The sequence below is a fragment of the Macaca mulatta genome, chromosome 3 (genome assembly GCF_049350105.2).
Source record: "Macaca mulatta isolate MMU2019108-1 chromosome 3, T2T-MMU8v2.0, whole genome shotgun sequence".
Classification (NCBI taxonomy): Eukaryota; Metazoa; Chordata; class Mammalia; order Primates; family Cercopithecidae; genus Macaca; species Macaca mulatta.
In genome coordinates this window covers 136,057,264-136,074,635 of record NC_133408.1, presented here as the reverse complement: position 1 = coordinate 136,074,635, position 17,372 = coordinate 136,057,264, and the positions used below count along the sequence as shown (strand labels likewise).

Sequence of the window (17,372 nt, the reverse complement as noted above, 5' to 3'; positions counted from 1 at the left end):
TATAACCTATAAGCTAACTTTGAAAACTGAAATAAACACAATGTAAGATTAATATCTAAATAAATGTTCACAATGGTTTCCCTGTGTAATCCACTTGCCTTTAATTTTTATTTAGATGAAAACATCTTATAAAAATTTCATATTTGAGAAAAGTAATTGCTAAATATTTAATAGGAGAAGGAAAGACTTTGATAAATAAACATTCTCAAAAATACAATTGTTTTTATAATATTTAAGAGGGAGGTAAAAATGCTCTGAATATCTCAGTAGTTAAGTGAACTCATGAAACAATTTCCTGTCTCTTAATATAAAATAGAGAAGAACATTTGGTATTTGAGAGCAAATCACTTTAATACTTTTTCACAAATAAAGCATGGTTGTTATAATATATTTTAGATTTCAGCGAAGATTATTTGGAAACTTAAACTTTGGGGCTTTAATAGATCTTCAGTGCCGCAAAATCTCCATTTTTGACCTGTGAGACAATAAATTATCTATAAACAATACTTTCATATTAAAGTATGACATAAGGATTAATGTGTTTTTTATTTCAGTTATTTGTTTCTGCAAATGAACTTCATGTATCGATGTATCTACTGATAATCTGCTTTCAAATCTTTCCTAAACAGACACCCATCTGTAGAGAAAAAAGAAATGTGTGAGAATATACTTTTTCTTACCACAAGAGAGCAGCAAAAATCTTTGACAGTAGTTAGAATTCTAGCTATAACTTCATCTGATTTGACATTCTTTGATATCTTTCTGAGAAGTTACCTTAGTTTTTCTTTCCACAGTGAGTGAAATTTAAAGACTGTGTTATAAAGCAAAAATATTGTGAGTATGCTTTAATGAATATTTTACGAAGGGCACAAGCCTCAGAACGACCACATTTTTCCTTTCATGGGTTACAGCAGTCACAACACACCTGCTACTTAACACTCATGACTTAAACAACACTAATAAAAAAAATCCTTAAAGAGTACAGAAAGTTCACATGAGAATGACAAAGTATCTTGTATTCTGCATATCTTACAATGTGGTGGAAAAGAAAAATTCTGAAATATTAAAACATATTTAGTTTTATATTTACCATGATTATAAAATTCTCCAATTTTTCTTCAATATTCTAATACTTTTAAGTCTTCCAAAACTAAAATAATAATCTTCACGGAAAAGCAGCCAAGTACTGAAAATTACAGCTATATTGTTTTTTGATAAACATAATGAGGAACCATTAAGCAATGCATTTATTTAAAAAATTAGTTAATTTTATGTGAAATTTATCCAGTCAAATGAGTATGTAGAATAATTTATTATAACACCTTCACAGTCATTCCTGTATTACAGAAATCTCTTTTAAGTAATGCAAAGAAGTTGGATGATTTATTTTTTACATTCCAAATAGAAATTCTTCAAAAGACAGTAGATAGTCTCACCCCATCAGGAGTCCAGCGTGTGCCTGGGCAGGCGGTAATGCTCAGGTTTGGAACGGAGCTTCTTTTCCTGAGGGTTGGCATACTTCCACTTGGAGGGGGACATTTTAAGCTTTTTCCTCTTCCTATCTGTGCACCATACTTTCTCGCAGTATTCTTCCACTCTCTGGAAGTTGCTGTAACCGATCAGTTGCAAGAATTCCTTGTACCATGGTTTTGCTCCCTGTGAGACGCTACTCTGGGCAGGACAAGGCATCCTGTGATGCTTGTCCTCCTCATCGTCCTTGTTAAACATATCCTCGACTTTCTCCTCTTCCACTACCTCCAGGGTGATTTTACGGACAGTATGGACAAAGCTATGCTCTACTGTCTGGCAAAAATAGGTCCCAGCATCTGATTTGTGTAACCTTAGGAAGAGTAAACCAAGGTCCATCTTAACCACTCTGTCATCTGTCTTCACCTGCAAGAACAAAAAAGGAAATGGCACTGAAGTACACAGGAGAGAAAACAACAATCCATCACCCTTTCCACTATCTATCTTGAGTTTCTTCATTTTCACTGTCACATAATGAAACCCTGAAAATCATACATACACAAAGATGCTAAATAATTACATCTGTGTGTGTGTGTGTGTGTGTGTGTGTGTATTCTGAAGATATTTACATTGGTGGTCACTTCGTATCAATGACCTCAAGATCATTTTATATCAATATTGTAAAGTAAGAGGGCTTTCTCCCTAATGATTCAATTAATCATTAGAAAAAATACATTTCAGTATAGCAGTCACAGTAAGAGCGAAAGGAAAATTCCTAAAATTTATTTTTTAACATTTGTTTTTCCATGCACAGAACAAATACCACTTCCCATATTCTTTCAGGAATTATTATGCCCTCCAGAGTGTAATGGCCAATGTTTCTACAAGGACCTCTCTTTAGAGAACTGGACTCCTTTCACTTTGTCTTCTTACAAAAAAATTCATCAGTTAATCAATTCAGTGAATATCCCTTACATTTTCATAGGCTGTCCTTTACAGGAGATTAAAAAATAAACAAGCAAAATCCAGTTCCTGCTCTAAAGGATCAGACAGTCTAGCAAATATTAAGTTTTAATATACTTTCAGTGCTCAAATGTCTTTTGTTATGTTTTTGATATAATAAATTACTCACATTATTTCTATAAATAAATAAGTATAATTCAGAGTAAGAAGAGCAAGATAAGGCTTTCAACGAATAGCTCATGTTTTATCACAAATAGCTGGACTAGTGAGTAAATGATCTGACATTCGGCAGAGTTAGAGTCAAATGTTGGCACCACTATTTATTGTGTGATTTAGGGCATTCCATGTATATTTCTTGCCTTAGTTTTCTTTGTAAAATGGAGATAACTTAATAATTTGAAAAATTGTTGTGAAGATTAAATAAAATAGGTGAGGAGTTTTTGCACAGTGCTATCAATATCTACCTCTACCTTTCTTCTATGCATTCATCTAACTACAAACAATCATGTTTTCATATGGCCCAGGATCTTCTGATAATGGTATAAAGGTGGTTCACAGTATGCTGACAGATTTCACCCTTGAGAATACAAAAATGAAAGCAATATTCATCTTTTTCAGTATAAAAGAAATGTAGAGGCAATAATTACAAACACTTTGGCAATAAAGGCTGTTAATGATAAGCACATTTTTGTCCCCGTGATAGGTCCTGGCCAGGAATGCCAGACTCAATTCTTCCCTGCCTTGATCAGACCCGGCATACACAAAGTTTCAATGTGATTACTCAGGTGTGGAAACTGGCATCCACAAACCACAATTTGTGGAACAGACGGCAAAATGTAGTAGTATAGTACAGTAAGAAATAGGCATGTCATTTTTAAATTATGTGGCATCCCAAAGGCATTTTTTTCAGCCATGTAAAGTAAGTTAATTACTCAGAAGCTTCAGAGTGTCCTAGTTGGGCTAATAAAAGAGGCTCCATAAGTCTTTTGTAGGTGCTTCCCTTGACTTGGCAGGACCATGTCCTGGTAGGCAGAATGCTGTAGCCACTAATTCGAGAGCAAAATCCTCCAGTAAGGAACCAAGAAGATCCTCAAAGCAAAACCATCTTCATTATATAGAAACAATCTGTTTTATTGATAGGTTTTTCTCAGAATATCCTTAGCAACTATTACAGGCAACTAACTCTTACAGGACTTTGTGTACTTCTGCTTATTTACTCACGCCTCCAGGCCAGGCTTCTGGACAAACTTATTTTCCAGCACTAGTGTTCTCCATAACTTTACCATCTATTGCAACCTGTGACCAACCTGTGTCTCACATGATACTGACTCTGAAGTAAGCCTCCATTGTTTTAAAACTTATGGCTGCATTTGATATGGATGAAACCTGCCTCCTTAAACATCTTTTATTTTCTGTGTGGTATGGGCCATTATACTGTCCTTATTTTCTTTACTCTTTCTTGGTTTCTTCTACAGATTTCTCATTGCCTCAAGGTGCAATCCTCCATCCTTCACTGATCTCACGTTTTATTTCCATCCATTCAATAGCACTTTTATTTCTTTGTTTCAGCCAGCTTCCCTAAAATGGTACATCTTACACATAGATAATCCATTGTTTTGTGTTTTCTGTTAGTTAAAAACAAACAAAAAAAACAATGGATTTGGTGTTTTTGACTAAAAGAAACATATATCATCCTTTAATATGTACAATTCAGTATCTTCCCACTCAAACTGCCCTCCATTTACTAACTTCCCTATTTCCGGCCATGACATCATTATTGTTCTAGTCTCCCTGTCCTCAATTGTTGATCATTTATACTTCTCTCTCATTATATGCTATCACAAATTCCTGTCTACATTTCTTCAGTGGTGAGCCTTAAAACATCCCTTCCTCATCACCATTTTTGCTGCAGTGTTAAATTCTCATACCTTATAACTGTTTCTTTGACCTTATCTCATGCCAAACTCCCCAGATCTTCCCTTTTTTTCTGTTTCTTCTTTCATACCCAGATTGATTCTGTTTCAGGATCTCTGTGTGTATCTCTGCTTCGAGACGCTTCTTTAAAGCTGGTTACTTCTCATCCTGCATAACTGAATTAAATATCATCTTCCCAAACTGGCCTTTCTCACACCCCTGTAAAAGTGCCCTCTCTCCTTTATTACCATCATTTTGCCTGTTAACCTTCATATACTTGAGCATACAACATTACACTCAAGTATCTAACAATAGACCTTCAAGTAAATTTCTTGGATCATTTTTCCCCACTTATTTCAACAAATGGATACTCATTTACTCTTCTTTAAAGCTCACTTTCTTTTGTCAACATCCTGATTTAGAACTTATTCAGATCTCTGTTTCTTGCCTGAGCAGTAAGAATTGCTCCATTAACCAGATCCTGCCTTTCTAAATCTGGATCCCAAAATTGCTTAATGTAGTGTTTCTCAAACTAGGGTTGGTGGAAGAGGTGCATTTCTGGAGATCTGGAGATCAACTTTTTTTTAAAATAAGGATTTTTAAAATTATTGTGTTTATTGACACAAAAATCAATATAAATTAATAAACTATATTTGGAATCATGTGAAAGATCAATCTCAGTGTTAGTGTTTATGTTTATCATAGATTCTGAGCCGCTTTCAAAGCCGTGTTTCCAAATGATAAAAAGAACCAAGATGGGTATAATATGTTAATGACAAGTTACAGCCAAATGAAAATGAAACAACATCCCCATGTAGTAATACGCATGAAAAGTTTCAAGGTCACTTGAATAAAGTGTTGGGAGGATGGAGTCATCACATGGTATAGCTACAGGCAGAAAGTGTTATACATATTGCCACATATGTGGCAATCTGTGTCTCATCTTACAGTCATAGAGATACATATTTCAGTAAAAACAAAACACATAGTAAATAAATATTTTAATGATGCATCAATTTGTTTATAATTTATCTTTAAATTAATTTTGGCTTAATATTTTAATAAAAGCTACAAGCATAAGGAAAGTATGTGTTGTTTTATTTTTGTGAATATTTAATGAACATTTTAATATAAATCGTGCCAGCAGCCCAGGAAGATGTTTCACTTTTAAGGGCAGGTGGTGGGGGCAACCTGTACATTACTAGAATCAAACCCTCCTTTTCATAATGCTTTCTGCTGCCATTCCCCTGCATCACCACCCTGCTTTCCACTCTCAGCTCTTATTCTGAACATACTCTTTTTCCCTTAAATAAACTCCTTTCTACTGTCTACCAACCCATTTGTTTTTTCATTTCCTTCCAGGCTTAACTAAACTTTCCCTTCCTTTATAAATGCTTCCTTTATAGCCCCTGAAGGTGTTTTGCTTCTTTTTGTAACACAATACCATTTACATTTGTAGCTCAAAAGCTGTTATTTATATTCCTTTTCAAATTATTTTTCCATGCAAGTTTTGTCTCTCCAAACATGTTTTTAAATGGCAAAGACCTATTTCTTTATTCTTCTGAATTATTCTATAATGAGTAAAGAATTCAGAAGATAGTGTAAAATGAGAACACACTAATTCATTTATAGAGCAAAAACATGTATAGCAATGGGGTATACCCATACAGATATATCCAAAAGATATTAACAACTTCCAGGTAAATCCAATAATAATTTGAATAAGAAGGAGCAAACATGGTTTCAGGAGCACTTAGTAACTGATGAGAGTGCTACATCACAGATATTCTTAGGACATTGCCTTTACCTGAAAAAAAATATGCATACAAACGTCCTTATTGAATGTGATCCTTTGTTGTCTCTATTATATCTCCTGTGAGACTGAATAATACATGAGAAAATATGAAAGTGATCTAGCCTAGTTTCCAGCTTATGGAAAGCAGTTTATGAAAGTAATTGGAAACAAAGCAAAAAGCAAAACTAAAAATAAATACAAATTCTTGACCACTAAAATTATGGTTGGTTGGTTGTTGCTTATTTTTTCAAATTTGGTATTTTTAAAAAGCAGGGTATAAAAAGAATAATAAGAAATCCAAGTTTGAGAAACACTGCATTATGTACATATAAAGTCTAGACTGGTCAAGATTCAAGATATGAAATCATGACAATTACCATAGAAACTGTCCTACATTGTTTATTTGCATGTTAGAGATACTGCCTCTCAGAATTTTGATCCACACTCTTGGTTATGACAAATCCACATTACAAAGACAGGAATATAAGCTGTTTTCATGCTCTGTCTGGAGGGCCATACATTATGTAGGTTAAATCACCTAGAAAGTTAAATGTATCTTACATGGACTATAAATACCTAAAAATATAAAACGACTTAGAAATTTGTATCTGAAGTTCTTCCACAATTTAGTCTTTCCATTGTCAGTTTACTTGGGTACCTCCAACATCCAATCTTGATTACAGAATTGTTTTCATCCATCTGTGTTTTTTCCTATGTCTGCAGACCAGATTTTCTCCACCAAGAAGATAGTGCATAATACATCATTTCTATCAAATATTCTTATAGGCAATCTATATAAATACACAATTTTTGCTGAGAATGGTTTTATTCTTCTTAGCTATAAAGATTGATTCAGTATGTTTTATAATTTCTATTAGAAAAATGTAATTGAACAAAGAACTCTGCACATCTGGTAGCTGCTCAGGAAGAAGCAGTTATTTCCATGTCTATCAACCATATGGTTCCATACTTTCACAGGAAAGGGACAGACAGAGACCTTGAATTGGTTTACTTGAGAATACATTTAATAAAAAAATCAGTTTTAGTTAAGAAATAGAGAAAACAATTTATATATTTGTTTGTTTATTTATCTGGTCTGCCTTTGACCAATTTTATACTTACACACACATATATGTGTATATATATTTATTTATTTTACTTACAGAAAATATACCTAATATAACAGCATAAAAATACATATTTATTTTATTAAAAACACTTTCCAGTGTAAACCTGAAATATGATACCGATGGTTACCTAGTAGAGACACAGTGAATTGCTTAAAAGCTCATTCGGGGAAACCTATCACACTACGTGGAGGAGAACAAATGTGGAAAAAAAAATCTTAATACAAGGTTACGCTGGAAAGAAAGTCATTATAAATAACCCAAAACCATAACATGTAAAACATATTATATTCAAAAACATACACGATATCAAAGGAGAAATTTCGGGCATTTATATTCAAGAATGAATTAATATCTAGAAGAGGCAAAAGAGTTTTTCGAGTCAACAAAAAGAGAAATAAAAGAGAAAAAATGGAAAAAGCATATAAATGGGCACTTCAGAAAGGGAGAAACCCAAATGTTTAGTAAGAATGCAAGTTAACATTCAACCTTACTAGTAAAGTTAGAAATTCAAATTTAGGCTGGGTGCGGTGTTGCACTCCTGTAATCCCAGCACTTTGAGAGGCCGAGGCGGGCGGATCGCCTGAGGTCGTGAGTTCGAGACCGGCCTCACCAACATGGAGAAGCTCCTGACCAACATGGAGAAACCCTGTCTCTACTAAAAATACATAATTAACCAGGCATGGTGGTGCATGGCTGTAAACCCAGCTACTCGGGAGGCTGAGGCAGGAGAATCGCTTGAACCCAGGAGGCAGAGGTTGCGATGAGCTGAGATCATGCCATTGTACTCCAACCTGGGCAACAAGAGCGAAGCTCCATATAGAAAAAAAAAAAAAGGAAAGAAAGAAAGAAAGAAAGAAAGAAAGAAAGAAAGAAAGAAAGAAAGAAAGAAAGAAAGAAAGAAAGGAAAGAAAGAAAGAAAATTCAAATTTGAACAAGGCATTACCCTATAGCCCGAAGAAAGACAAAACTTAGGAAACAAGATAATAACAAATATTGGTGAGCATGTGGGGAAACAGGAACCCACATGAACTGCTTTGGGAGTCTAGACGGTGCAGAAATCTTGAGAGCAAGCTGACAATAATTACAGAAATGAAGGATGTTGACAAATAACAATACAGAAACTTGCACTCAGATCTATAAGGGGTTATTTGCAGAGATGATTATTAAAGCTGTGATAGCAGGAGTTAATTACACTATGGATGTCCACATTTAGGAGAATTAAGGATGAATTAAGAGCAATGTATACATGCTATGGTATGTTAAGTAACAGTCAAGCAATGAAATAGAGACACAAACAGCAACAGGGATAAACTATAAAAACATAGTGTTGAGTTTACAAAGTAAGAAGGAGAATATAATCTATAACATAATACATTTACTTTAACAGTTCATGCATATTCAAATATTATATACCTGTTCAATTTGCAAACATAGTATTGGACTTACTCCAATCGTTTCAACAGATGTATATGGGGAAACAAGGATGAAAGTAGAAAAAGGAGGTCCAGGAAAAACAAAGTCAAACGAGAAATTTGTATAAACCAATCATCACAATGTGCCATAAACTAAGTCGTATGATTAACTAAATCATGCATCTGAAGTGGAAAAAAAAACAAAACAAAACAAAAAAAAAAAAACAAAAAAAAAACAAGAGCCAGAAACAAGCAAGCAAAACAAAAAGAAAAAAACAAAATCTCCAGTTGTTTGTAATGATTAATGTGGTTTGACAACCAATAAACTAAGTTTGTTTATAAGATCTCTTCAAATCTAGTATACTATAATCATAGGATTTTAGAAATACTGCTCAAAATTAAATAAAGAGAAGTTTGTGATTAATGGTTTATTTAAAATTTTCATAGATAAGAATCTCAGAATGAAGAGAAATTAAGTTTAAAGAGGATGAAAGTAAAGACAATGTTTGAAAACAAAATTGCACAATATAAGGAACTGTGCAATGACTATAACTGAAGTAGAAATTCAATACTAAATTTCCTAGTAACCAAAAGACAGAAGAAAGTATGATAAATTCTAAGATTTAAAATGTCCCTAAAATATATTTTTAAAATTACTCCTTATAATAAGTACATCTTTCCTGGCACTGAGACTTGAGAAAAATCTCTCTGCATGTTCTTATAAAAAGAGAGGGAGGTTTCTAACAACAGCATCATAATAAATACATTTCCTTTAGGCAACATCTCAGTGTAGGGTGAAGAGACAATGCCTGAGAATGGTTCAATATTATAGCTATTCTGTGGAGTTAAAACAATGTAGTCCAGATATACAGTTCTATGCTGGGATATCTTCATACACATGCATATTTTTATGATCTGGAAGACCATATAAACTATAATCTATACTAGAACAAAAGGAACTTGCAAGTGAAGGGAATTGGTATTTTGGAGTATCTACTGTACATATGTGCATTGGACTTTCTGCATTACCATGTTATACGGTTTAATCAGATGCACAAAGCTAGAATGGTGTCAGTGGCATGAGACTTAGATCCATAACTGATATCATAGATCTAAGAGAAAATGTTTAATTTTGAAATATATTCAATATTCTCCTGGAAAATTAACAGAACAGTGTTCAGTTAAAAACTCTAGATTCATTCCTCTTCTTATGACCACAAGTTGTTTTATATTCTCCATTTATACAATAGGAACTTGTCTCTGCCATTGTAAAAGGAAGAAACTTGAAATTAATGGACTAGCCTCCTAATTATTGCACAACTAAAAAAAATGAGATAAATGATATTATAAAAATACATTTGTCAAGGCTAAAAAACTAAATTCTGAATATTTACCTGTTGTAAAGAGTTGTTAGTATAGAAAGATGAGCACATTTTTAAAATAGACTGAAAAAGAACGTCAAAACTACTAAAGAGATGGTTCAAATGAGGCAAGAGTTCATGCACTTTACATTATAAAAACAAGAAAAACAAAGAAATAATATTAATGTGGCACAAAAACTGATGTTTTCAGTGTCATGCATAAAGATAAAAATGTAAACTTATGGCTGGTTTTGATCCCTTGGAATTACTACCATAGGATAGCATTGGTAAAGGTAAGGAAAATATGAGTCATCTAACAAACAAAATGGTAAAATAAAAAGGAGATTTTACTTCATAATTCTCCTAGCTTCGATGACATAATCCAGTATTAAAAGTTGTAATTTGTGCACTCCATTTTTCATTGTTTCATTTTTGTAGAAGAAGCTGTCTCCAGAGTGCATTGAATTATCAATAAAATTATGTTTTATTTTAGACTATAGAAACTTAGCAAAGAGACAATGAACTCTAAGTTATGTGGAATGAGCTGCTCATTGAGAAGTTAACCATGGTTATTAGATTACTCAACAGCGTTTAACTGACTTTGGTGAATTTATTCTACCCTGTAGGTGGTCTGAAGGCAGAGTTGAAAAGTGCCAATTTTGGTACTGAGTAAAGCAAAAAATTGAGAGCAAAGTGCAATTAAAGTTTAAGAGTTTTTATGTCAATATACATTCTTTTTTGCATTTACTACAATAAACATGCATATTTGTGCATTATGTAAGCAGTCTATGCATACAATTAACTATTTTAAAGTGACACATTTTATTTTTAAGACACACAAACACATATTTCCTCTTAAATAGAGAATCCACAATAAAAAGATCAATAATGATCACAGAAAAATTAATTATTTCATGCTTACCAAAGAGATCTACAAATTATAATGCTGGTCTTATGGGCCAGCAGTTTTCTCTTCTACCTTACGCCAGCCAGACATAGGCATAGATGTTAGTTTATGTGTCTTGAGATTGCCCCCAAATTCCCCTACAGGAGATTTGTGTAAATTTATTTAACTCACTCCTAGAACTCAATCTCATTTATTGTGTCTTTGGGATATACTTTGATTTTGTCAGCAAATGACTAAACTCCAAAAGAATGTATTTCAAGAAATTGATTTTCTTGAAAATCCATTGCAATGAAATTTTAGTTTTAGAACAAAGTGAGAGTTTTTGCACAAAAAGACTTTTTCCCAAAAAAATACAGCGGCATTTTTCACAACAATATTCATTTTATAGGACTTTACTGTTGTATGCATTTTCATTTGGGCCTTTAAATCAGGGATCAAAAACTTTTTCTGTAAAGACCTATATAATGAATAATTTTGGCTTTGCAAGTTCTGTGGTCTCTGTTGCAGCAACTCAACTTTGTAGTTGTAGCCTAAAAACAGCCATAGACATTAGGTAAACAAATGGGTGTGGCAGTTTTCAAATACAATTTTATTTACGATAGTGGCAGAGGGCCAAATTTGGCCCCCACGTCTTTGGTTTTTTCAGCTTCTGCTTTAAATAATTGTCAAGTTCAGGGGAACCTACTTTTTTAAAAAAAATCTGGATTAAAAATAACACATTCCAAAGTCAGAACATTTAAAATGTGTATGAAACAGAACATTTAAAATGTGTAAAATGTGTATGAAGTGAGGAATTACGTACCAATCTTCCGAGTAGCTTGAAGAAACTACAGTTTTCTTTACTATAACTGAAATTACACACAATCACTAGTTAAATTTACATAAATAAAGCATATTTAATTTTTCCCTCATTTACTCAGTTTTAAAATGTAGTGCTTATCCATTTTATAGAAAGAGAAGTGCATACAGATATACTTCAACTATATCACCTTAACTATATGTCTTAACAAGAATGAATTTCTTCACTTAGGGATGTTATTCGGTATTAAAATTTTTGCAATTATTATGGAGGTTTATAAATTCAAGTATGTAGAATTGCAGAAATTGAGACTTCAAAACCAGGGTATAGTGGTGATTTGGCTATAATTTTAACAGTTTTGTCCTCTGCTATTACAGAAAAAATAATTTATACAACCTTCATAGAAGGAAGATTTAGGCTTGTATTTCAGATTAAAACTGTATGTGGAAATATATATAGCCACTGAATTTGACCTTTGGAACCGCTAAACTTAAATTCTGTTGATGAAATTACATTATCCACATAAATGAGCCATTTTATTTTCTCCTAATTTAGAGAATGAAGAGTCTCTGTTTTCCTTCTAAGAATTTACCCCTTAAATTTTGTCTGTGATTATATTCTCTCCCACATGTTCTTTATTTTGCTTCATCAACTAGTTGCACATTTCCTCTTTATAGCTACTTCCTTTCAACCTATAAACATGACCAAGTCACCTTTTTACTAAAAAGAAAACAAAACAAAATTTATTTCTACTCTTGTCTACCTTTGTGGATCTCTCTCTTTGGCATTCAAATATTTTGGTACAGTACACTAAACTAGCAGTTTCTGGTTCAACAGTACCATTCATTACTTAACCTGTTATTAGACGAATCCTGCGTTAACACCCCACTTAACACATTATCCCTGGAAACTTCGTCCTTGTTTTATGCATTGTTCAAAGAATATTGTTTAATATATCTTATCCAATTCCTTTTTTCCTGGGTTTTATTACACCACACCTCCTAACTTCACTGTTTCTACTTATTTAAGCCATACCACTCTAGAGGTACTAACTAGTACCTAACTAGTATCTCTAGTATTTTGCGCCATAACTAGTATTTTGTGCCATTTACTTAACTTTAGTAAATTAGCACAACCTTTATGAAAAACAATATAGAGATTTATCAAAGAACTAAAAATAGGACTACCATTCAATCTGGCAACCTCGCTACTAGGAATGTACCCAAAGGGAAAGAACTCATTATATCAAAAAGATACCTGCATTCTTATGTTTATCACAGCATTATTCACAGTAGTAAAGATACGGAATTAACCTGAATGTCCATCAATGGATGATTGGATAAAGAAAATGTGGCGGCCGGGCGCGGTGGCTCAAGCCTGTAATCCCAGCACTTTGGGAGGCCGAGATGGGCGGATCACGAGGTCAGGAGATCGAGACCATCCTGGCTAACACGGTGAAACCCCGTCTCTACTAAGAAATACAAAGAATAGCCGGGCGAGGTGGCAGCGCCTGTAGTCCCAGCTACTCGAGAGGCTGAGGCCGGAGAATGGCGTGAACCCGGGAGGCGGAGCTTGCAGTGCAAAAAAAAAAAAAAAGAAAGAAAATGTGGCATATATATGCTATGGAATACTTCTCAGCCATTAAAAACGAATGAAATAATGTCTTTCATAGCAACATGGGTGGAACTGGAGGACATTATCATAAGTGAAATGACTCAAACAGAAAGTCAAATACTGCACTCTCACTTATAAGTGGAAGCTAAACAGTGAGTACACTTGGACATAAGGAGTGGAATACTAGAGGCTGGAGACTCCAAAAGGTGGGAGGGTGAGAGGTAGGTGAGGATTGAAAAATTGCCTATTGGGTATAATGCTCACTATTTGGGTGATGGGTACACTAAAAGGTGAGACTCCACCACTATGCAATATATGCATGTAATAAATATGCACCTATAACCCCCAAATTTGTAAAAGTAATTTAAAAACTACTAGCTACCTCAGAGAAATTTTGTTAGTTTTAAGCAAATTACTACATATAAAGCACTTAGAATAGCATGGCACATAGTAAGAACTAAATGAATGCTAACTCTAATTACAACTTATTTTCTATTTTTACTTTCTCTTTTTGAGTTTGTCTTCTAACTTTTCCTTAAATATGTGTTTTCCCCTTGCTTTTGGAGTTAGTTCACTTTGCTTTTTATTTCATCACTGTCTAAGGTAAGCTATACTAAAGGAGGCATCACTGCATTGTGTCTAAGGGCCTCAAATTAAAACCAGACTGTCCGGGCTCAAATGCAAACTGACCTCACAAGCTGTGTAATCTTAAGCAAGAAACTCAGTCTCTCTGTGCTTCAGTTTTTTAAATCTGTAAAGTAGAAACAATAAAAATATCTCCTTCATGGGACTGTTGCAAGGATTAAAAATATTAATCATGCTTGGTACACAGTAAGTCATATTTAAGTACTGATTGTTGCTGTATTGTTCTTACTTTTATTAATTCCTCTGAATTTGAATACTGCATTTTTGCTGATATCTCCCCAACATCTCTTGCCAAGCCAAATCTTTCCATTGGGTTTTATATTCCTGAACATGGATACATAGCAGGACGGCTCCACCTGAATGATTTATAAGAGCTGCCAGTTCAACACAGCCAAAAATTAACTCAACAACTTTCTCCCAAACGTGTTTCTTCCCCTGTATTACTGGAATCATGTTACTGTGCCATTAGCCACACAGACGCTCAGACAATAAACATGTGAATATTTTGTGATTGCTTCTCTTTTATCTCAAATATGAAATTCACTTAATATTATCTCATAAAAATTGAAACCTGTCTTCTCCCTTTCTACTAAAACTGTTCAGTTCATGTGGTACACATGTTTTTCAATGACTGTTGAAATATCATCCTAAATGTTCTTGACATTCTATTTATCTCCTAAGTCTGTGTGCCAGTTCCTGGAATAATTTGTGTACACAGTCAAGCGAAGTTGTTCTCATTGGCTTAGAGACAAACTGAAATGGATTCCTTGATCTGTGTACTCATTTTTGCATCCTCATTTCCAGTCATAATTTACATGTACCATATTGTTTTTCATCTTCATAACATAAGCTAACATTATTCTCTCTACTAATTACCCTCTACTCATCCTTTAAGCCTTCACATTTCTTAATAGTGAAAAATATAGCAAAGCACATTACTACAATGTGTATGAGGCAATTACTTGCAAATCATCTGGTCTTGAAGGCATGAACACATTAAGAGTTGTCTTTAAGCATGAAGATTTATAGTTAATACTGTGCATTCCTATAACCTCAGTGACTACCTATTCCCACTTTTATCCCCACCCCAACCTGCTATAATCTTAATACAATAACCAAAACGATCGTTTAAAACACAAATGTTAATGGTGTCACAGCTCTGCTGAAAATACACAATGGTTTCCTTTTTAATTCAGAACACCAAAACCCTATGAAATGGCTATAGGTCCCTGCATGAGCTTTTCCTTGACCTGACCTCTCTGATGCATAGTCTATTAGTCTCCCTCGCTCACTAACCTCCAGCCACACTGTTCTTCAGTCAGCTGTTCTTTGAGTATATCACATATGCTCCTATCTCAAGGGTCTTAGCATCTGCTGTTCCCATTGTCCAGAAAGTTTTTATCTCATAATGTTACATGACCTATGCCCTCACTTTTTTCAGATTTTTTTTTCTAAATGTCACTTTTATGGTGACCTTCTTAGTGAGGCCTTCTATGGCCACCCTTTTAAAATTCCAACCTCTCCCTATAATTTAATCTCCCTTGCATTTTTTTCTTTATCATTACCTGATATATTTAATATCATTCTTTGTCATTATTGTTATTATTTTCTTTCCACATTTTTCAGAATGTAAGTTCTATGAAACAGGACATAGTAAGGGCTTAATAAATAAATTCAAACAAATGAATAAAACATTTCTTTTTGTGAAAAAACACCCAACAAAATGAGATGGGGTATTCTGTATTTTATATCTACATAGGCTCAAACGGTAGCTCACATTTTCTTTGATATGGAAGTCATCTTGTACCACCAATAGGCATATAGTAGAAGCTTGAAAAGGCAATTCGAGACTGGAAATACAATGATGTCTATATAGTGTATGTTGTGTAACAATGGTTCCTGGCATCAGTGCTTAGATTGGGGATGGTTCAAATGAAGGGCAGGTTCTCTGACATCTGAGAATGGGGAGTAGTGCCTTTGTCATCAAGGCTGCAGCAACATGCTCCACTAAACTCTGACAAAGAAAAATCTATATAAGGATCAATCTGACATCAGGAACATTTTTTAGAAATTGAATCCCAGAACTTCTGCTATAAGCAGTTTTCCATTTGTTTTATGTTCCAAAGCATCTGAAGCTGTATTTAGAATTTTGATTTCAGAAGATTTTGTGTTTTAGCAGAAATTACAAAGACACCTGGATTTGAACCTACTTTACTAGCTGCAAGTAACCAGGGGAGTTATTAAATATCCTGTGCCTCAGTTACCTCATCTATAAACCAATTCTTTATAATAAAATGGTATATTCCATAAAATGCACATAGAACAGTCCTTGGTACTGTGGCAATGAATGTGAAATAGCTCAGCTTTTGAGTTAGGAATACCTGAGTTCAAACGTCAGGTCTGTCCCTGACTTTGTGTATGAGCTATAACTCTCTGAGTTTTAGTTTCTGCATGTGTCAGATGAAGAATATCATGTCTAACATGCAGTTGTGAGATCTAGGAATAACCTGGTACCTACTCAGTTCCTGTGTGCAATAGGTACATATAAATAATAGCCTCAGTTGTCAATTCTGTTTATTAAGTGTCTTTTCTCTCAGGATATCATAATAATTGATGATATATATAGTATCTGATATATTTAATTTACATTTATAATTCATAGTAGCTTATTATTACTTCAGTATAATTAATAAGGTCTTCAAGCCAAGGGAAAATGCTCCCTGTGAAGTATCTAGAAAAGTTGGCTTTCAATAAATACTTATAGAATTAATAAAATATATAGAGATTATGTTCCATTTGCTTTGTTTAAGAAAGCAGGAGTCTATAAAATGCCTATTTGAGAGAATCATTATAATCTAGAGTTTAGAAAGCAGATAATTGAGTTTGTAAGTGCTTTCTAACAATTCAGGTATGTTTCTAAAGATTAATTCAGTTTCTAAAGATTAATTTGGGCAAAAACTTTATCCACATGAATATGTTGCTTCTGGATAACTCCAGAGGGCTGAGTTTGAATCTGAATAGACAGACATTACAGAATCAAAAATTTCAGTTAAATAAAAGGAAGATGTATATACTCTGTGGTCTGATAAATCAGTGACTTCTCTTGGTTTGTAGCATCAGAGAGGAATCTTGATGAGCATCGTCAGGGGTACTTTATCAAGCATTTACCCAGGAGGTAAGAATTAACTAGGGGAAAATAAATATCCCTTAAAATGGTCTAGATTTGATAAGAAAGTGATTTCCTATCAAAATAAAGATTTGATAAGCAATTATGTTTCACAAAAAAGAGACATATAAATGACAATAGTGCAAAAATTATTATCAAATAAAGAACTCACATGCAAAGTTATTCTGCTTTGTGTATA

At 33.7% G+C, this 17,372-nt stretch overlaps 1 protein-coding gene across 2 annotated transcripts in view; it reads right to left on the bottom strand.

The window, feature by feature from the left end:
* Positions 1-332: 332 nt before the first annotated feature.
* Positions 333-17,372, bottom strand: part of SEMA3E (semaphorin 3E) — a 291,033-nt gene continuing 273,993 nt past the window's right edge. The window contains exons 17-18 of one of the 2 annotated variants that reach the window (XM_028846127.2): positions 1,437-1,893; positions 333-637 (exon numbers count right to left, since the gene is read on the bottom strand). In XM_028846127.2, coding sequence (XP_028701960.2) covers positions 1,441-1,893 — 453 coding nt within the window. In that variant the 3' untranslated portion in view covers positions 333-637; positions 1,437-1,440. Of the gene's footprint in view, positions 1,894-17,372 lie in introns of both variants that reach the window. The other variant, XM_028846126.2, reaches the window with a different exon arrangement.